General features: G+C 35.5%; 2 protein-coding genes across 2 annotated transcripts; both read left to right on the forward strand.

Annotated features, from left to right (window-relative positions):
* The first annotated feature begins 258 nt into the window (after positions 1 to 258).
* Positions 259 to 1,038, forward strand: LOC113327546. The gene has a single exon (XM_026574726.1). It carries the CDS (start codon positions 259 to 261, stop codon positions 1,036 to 1,038), a length of 780 nt encoding a protein of 259 aa, XP_026430511.1.
* Positions 1,039 to 3,537: 2,499 nt separating this feature from the next.
* Positions 3,538 to 5,314, forward strand: LOC113327547. Its single transcript, XM_026574727.1, has 2 exons — positions 3,538 to 3,864; positions 4,088 to 5,314. Exons 1-2 carry the CDS (start codon positions 3,538 to 3,540, stop codon positions 5,312 to 5,314), a joined length of 1,554 nt encoding a protein of 517 aa, XP_026430512.1.
* The last annotated feature ends 214 nt before the right edge of the window (positions 5,315 to 5,528 follow it).

Raw genomic sequence — 5,528 nt, forward strand, 5'->3', positions numbered from 1 at the left:
TAACTCAGTCGATTATGCTCAACATAAGTAATTTGGTTCCTTGTTTGAAATAGGGCGATTTTTGCTCTGCGAATCGGGCGGCTGACCCGGTGAATTTTTTTTTCGTCAATCTTCGTTTTCAGTGCTCAAATCATTAATTTAGGTGAATTCTACTTAAAAAAATTTCTTGATTATACTAAATCTAGTGATGATTAGTCATTAAGTCAGGTGGTTTTATGGATGGCAGCTGCAGGTCCAGCCAGTGTAGGGTGAACTTCCATGGGTGGTGAAGATGTACGCATCTGGATGCCGGATTTCAAAGGTGCTTTCACTGTTAGTTCTGCGAAAGAATTAATCCGTCAGAAACATCCCAAGTTCGATGGCGCTGCTATTTTACGGAGGAAGGAAGTTCACCCTACACTGGCTGCCCAAAACTGGAAATTCATGCGTAATGCTTGTGCAAAGTATGACATAATCCAATCCAGATTCAAAATTCAGCTTGCAAGTAGTTGTAGCTTGTGTGGAGTTGCGAAAGAATCTCTAGACCATATCTTTTTCCATTGCAGCTTTGTTGGCCGTGCTTGGAACTGGATAACTGATCTTTTTAATTTAACGCCTAATGCTAATCTTGTGGTGTCTTGTAAAGCATCTCAAGGAAAGAGGAGTACCATGATTCGTAACCTGTGGAGGCTTGCCAATCTTGTCATCAGGTCTGAGCTATGGGCAGCACGTAATAGAGCAGTTTTTCAACGTCAACAACCTAGCTGGAGTTTGTTTTTCAAAAGGGTGGTAAAGATGATTCAAGATTATTCAGTTCGGCTAAGGGGATACATGCGAAATTGTGCTGAAGATGTTTTGCTGCTTGATTACTTTCGAGTGGTCTATAGGAGTGTCAAACATCAGCAACCGGTGGAAGTTTTTTGGCAGCCTCCAGATGATAATGAACTCCAGATCTGTTGTGATGGCATGGCGCGAGGTAATCCGGGCATTGCAGGAGCGGGAGTGGTGGCTAGAGACGCTAATTGTGCAGTTCTTGGTGCTATGAGTATCGGCCTTTGAGTTACCTCAAATTATTTGGCTGAACTTTATGGAATTATTGTTGGGTTGGAGTGGGCTATGCAATGGGGGTTTGAGCGTATTTGTGTACGATCATATTCTTTTGGTGTGGTAGAAGCTTTCAAAAATTCTTCTATCCCTTGATTTTCAAGGAGCAGATGGATGGCAATTTGTAGGCATGGTACGTCTATAAGGTTCATTCACACTTTTAGGGAGGCGAATTTTGCAGCGGATAAAATGGCTAAGCGTGGCTGTCTACTTGCTAATGAAGTGGGAGTACATTATGATGGAAGACCACCTTTTTTAAATTCAGTTGAATATCCAAATGTTTCTTATTATCGTTTCAAGTAGTTTACAAGTTTTTGGGGTTGTTGTGACCTCTTTTCTTGTAAATTACACTTTGTAAATTTTGTTATCTATTAATTCAATTTTTTGACTTATCAAAAAAAAAATCATGTGGTTTTATGGATTCTTGTCCTAAATCCACTTTATTTGAAGGTTTTAAATAGATATGCTAGGTTTTAACAAAGACAAAAACTCTCAGGTAATTCCTTCGATTGAATTACTTGATGATTTATTTGAAGAAAGTTTAGATCCTTGGAGGTTTTCGTTAATTGGTAGATTAAATTTACAGCAAATTAAATTTGTTGATGTTGTTATTCTTCTTCATCGACAATGGAAATTAACAGGCGATTGCAAGATAATACCATTAGGAAGAGGTTTTTTCACAATAAAGTTAGCTAATGACATTGATCTTCAATACATTAAGGAAGGAAAATGGGAGGTGCTGAATCAAGTATTACAAGTACGAAAGTGGATCTCTAATTTTCGTGCTGAAAGTCAAAGAACTTCAAAAGCTATGGTATGGGTTAGATTACCTGGTTTAGGACTTGAGTTTTGGAGTGAGAAGATATTGTTTAAGATTTGCAAGTAATTTGGTACACCAATCAAATTAGATGAAGCTACTGCAAGATGTGAAGTTGGGTATTATGCTAATGTTTTAGTCGAAATTGATTTTGCAAAAACTGTTACAAATAAGGTCTGGATTGGTACAAAATATGGGGGTTTTCTTCAAAATATATCAATTCCTGTATGTCCTAAGTTTTGTCACACTTGCAAGATTGTAGGTCATAGCACTGCTGAATGTAGAGTTGATCAGAACAAAAATCAGCAAGCAAGTAATACTCAGAATAATATGTCTTCTGCAATAACTAATGATCAACAAAATACTTCTAAGGAAGGTAAACCTCAAACTCCTTTTGATATTTGTGACAGGTCTGAGGTTGAAAAGAGTGGTTCTAATACAGAAAGAAGACATAGTAGCACACCTAGTGTTATAAATACTCAAGTGCTTGAAGAAGATGTCATTATTTCTAATATTGTCACACCTATCAATACTAGTAGTAATTCCATGCCATCTATTATTAACAGTGGAAGATTCAATATTCTTAATCAAGATGAAATCGAACAAGAAGATGACATAAGTGTGGATGAGGAAATTATTGCAGAAAAGGAATCTCCAAAACAATCTCCCAGTCTTGAAGTGGAGAGTGTAGTTAAATTTGTTGATGTTGTTTCAGGTAAAGCTTATAAAAAGGATAAGAGTCAAAATAAAAACATGGGGGATAATATAGAGGATCAATCAAGTATGCTTGATGTTCAAAAAGTACTAAAGTTAGATGAGGAAAATAGTTTGCAAAATAGCACTGTTACATTTGTTAATGGTTCTAATGGTAAAGTAACTAATGAAGTTGTTCAAGTTACATCTTGGGAAAATATGGTTGAAAAAGAGATGATGACAGGGAATTCTTCTTCTTCACCAAGTAAAACAAAAGGGGTTAAAGCTGCTCCAGTTAACAACAAATACAATTTCAGGAAAACTCAAAACAAAGGGGGTACTAAGAACCCCCAAAACAAACAATGAAGATAGCTTATTGGAACATCAGGGTCCTTAGAAGAAGAAGGTCTCAAGACAAATTATGGTCCCTGGTAAATCAATTTAACCCTTATTTTTTATGGATAGCAAAACCAAAAGTTTATTGTAGTACTTCTTTTTGTAGCAAACTAAATATTCCAAGAATGCAGAAAATGGTTATTCATAATTCTACTTCAGACAATAAAGGCAATATTTGGCTCTTTTGGAATGCAAGTATAACACAGCCAACAGTTATATCAATGTCAAGTCAGATGGTCACTGTCAGTGTTGGTGATGTTTTGGTTTCTGGTGTACATGCTCATGTGAAATTAGTTCAAATAAGATTTCTTTGGTCAGAGATGGAAATGATAAGTGATATGAATAAGCCTTGGATAATTCTAGGTAACTTTAATGCAATCTTAACTTCAGATGAAAAGGTTGGGGGGAGAAATCCTAACAGAACTTCCATGTTGGACTTCAGTGAATGTTTAAACAAATGTGAGTTACTTCAAGCTCCAAGAACATGATTACAGTTTTCTTGGTCAAACTGTCAACAGGGGAGCAAAAGAATTTTATGTACCTTAGACATGGTGGTGTTTAATCAAAAATGGATGCAGAAATATGAAGACTGGGGGTATAAAGTTGGACTTAAAATTGTATCAGATCATTCTCCTTTGTTGGGAGGCTGTGCAAATATTCCTAAGCCACAAAATGTATCTAGGAAGTTTCAAAAAATGTGGATAAGTCATCCTGATTTTCTAAATGTGGTTAAGGAAAGTTGGTCTGCTGAGGTTAATGGTGATCCTGCATTCATATTTATGAAGAAACTGAAAGAGTTAAAAAGGATACTAAATGATTGGAATTGGAGGGTATTTGGAAATGTACATGTTAAACTTAAAGAAGCTGAAAATAAGGTAATGAAGAAATGCAAGCATCAGATTCTAATCCATTTGACTCAGAGGTATTTGATGTATTGGTTGCAGCTCAAAATGATCATGCAAACATAGAAATTCAACTGAATACTCTAATGAGACAAAAAGCCAGAGTTAAGTGGATCAAAGAGGGAGCAGCAAACACAAGTTTTTTCCATACCAACTTACAAATTAGGTATTCTATTAATTTATAAGTGAATTGGAGGACTCTGATGGTAACGTGATATCAGATCAAAAGCAAATTGCAGAATGTCTTGTAAATCATTTTCAAAAAAAGTTTGAGGAGCAAAGTGTAACTGTTAAGGAGGAGTTATTAGAAGCAGTACCTCAGTTGATTGATGAAGAAGACCAAAAATACTTGGATGAAATTTTTAGTATAGAGGAAATTAAAAAAACAGTCTTTGATATGGATCCTGAAAGTTCTCCAGGTCCAGATGGTTTCTCAGGATTTTTTTATAGAAGCTGTTGGGAAATTATTCAGCAGGACTTGTTGGCAGCAATTCAATTTTGTTGGAGAAGGAGATTTATTCCTAAAGGTATGAATTATAGTTTCTTGGTGTTACTGCCAAAAACACAAGGTGCAAGGAGTGCAAATCAGTTTAGGCCCATAGGTTTGAGTTATGTGTTATTCAAAATTTTCACAAAAATTATTACTACAAGGATGAGTAGTTTGATGGTGAAGCTGATATCTCCACAACAATTTGCATATATAAAGGGGAGAAGTATTCAAGAACAAGTAATGCTTGCATCTGAATTGGTGAATGAAATGAAAATTAAAAGAAGAGGAGGGAATGTTGGGCTTAAATTGGATATTTCTCAAGCATATGACTCTGTCAGTTGGGAATTTCTTATGAAAGTGTTAAGGAAATATGGTTTTTCTTCCTCATGGTGTGATTGGTTAATAGCACTATTTCAATCTGCAAAGATATCAGTTCTGGTGAATGGTGGTCCAAGTGGATTCTTCTCAGTTGGGAGAGGTTTGAGGAAAGGAGATCTATTATCTCACATTCTATTTGTGTTGATGGAGGATGTGTTAAGTATAAATATTTCAAAGTTAGTTGAAATGGGTAAAATACTTCCTATGGTTATTAGAAATGGTGTTCATCCTACTCATCTGTTTTTTGCAGATGATGTATTTATGTTTTGCAATGGAGCAAAAAAGAGCTTAAAAAACTTATTATCATTATTGGATGATTACCAAATCAGTTCAGGGCAAGTAATCAACAAAAGCAAAAGCAAATGTTTTGTGGATGGTGTTTCAAATGCAAGAAAACAACAAATAAGTGAAGTGGTTAATATGGATTTATCTCATTTTCCAGATAAATATTTGGGAGTTATTTTAGCTCCAGGGAGAGTAACTTCATCAATGGTATGGCCTATGCTGGAACAACTTCAAAGAAAGCTAGCAGCCTGGAAAGGTAAGCTTCTCTAATTTCAAGATAGAGTGATTCTTGTCAAGTCAGTTTTGTGTAACATTCATATATATTCAATGGCTGTATATAAATGGCCTTCTTCTGTTATAAAAACTTGTGAGAAGATCATTAGAAATTTTCTATAGTCTGGTGATGGAGATAAAATAAAGTTTAAAATTATTTCATTGAAGAGAGTGTGCACTCTACATAAGGAGGGGGGGCTTGGAATACATA

The sequence above is a fragment of the Papaver somniferum genome, unplaced genomic scaffold (assembly GCF_003573695.1).
Source record: "Papaver somniferum cultivar HN1 unplaced genomic scaffold, ASM357369v1 unplaced-scaffold_103, whole genome shotgun sequence".
NCBI classification, from domain to species: domain Eukaryota; kingdom Viridiplantae; phylum Streptophyta; class Magnoliopsida; order Ranunculales; family Papaveraceae; genus Papaver; species Papaver somniferum.

Coding starts and splice junctions, on each gene's coding strand:
- LOC113327546 (XM_026574726.1), top strand. CDS start 259: ATGGGTGGTGAAGATGTACGCATCTGGATGCCGGATTTCAAAGGTGCT.
- LOC113327547 (XM_026574727.1), top strand. CDS start 3,538: ATGGTGGTGTTTAATCAAAAATGGATGCAGAAATATGAAGACTGGGGG. Junction 3,865..4,087: donor TTAAAGAAGCTGAAAATAAG/GTAATGAAGAAA, acceptor AGTGAATTGGAG/GACTCTGATGGTAACGTGAT.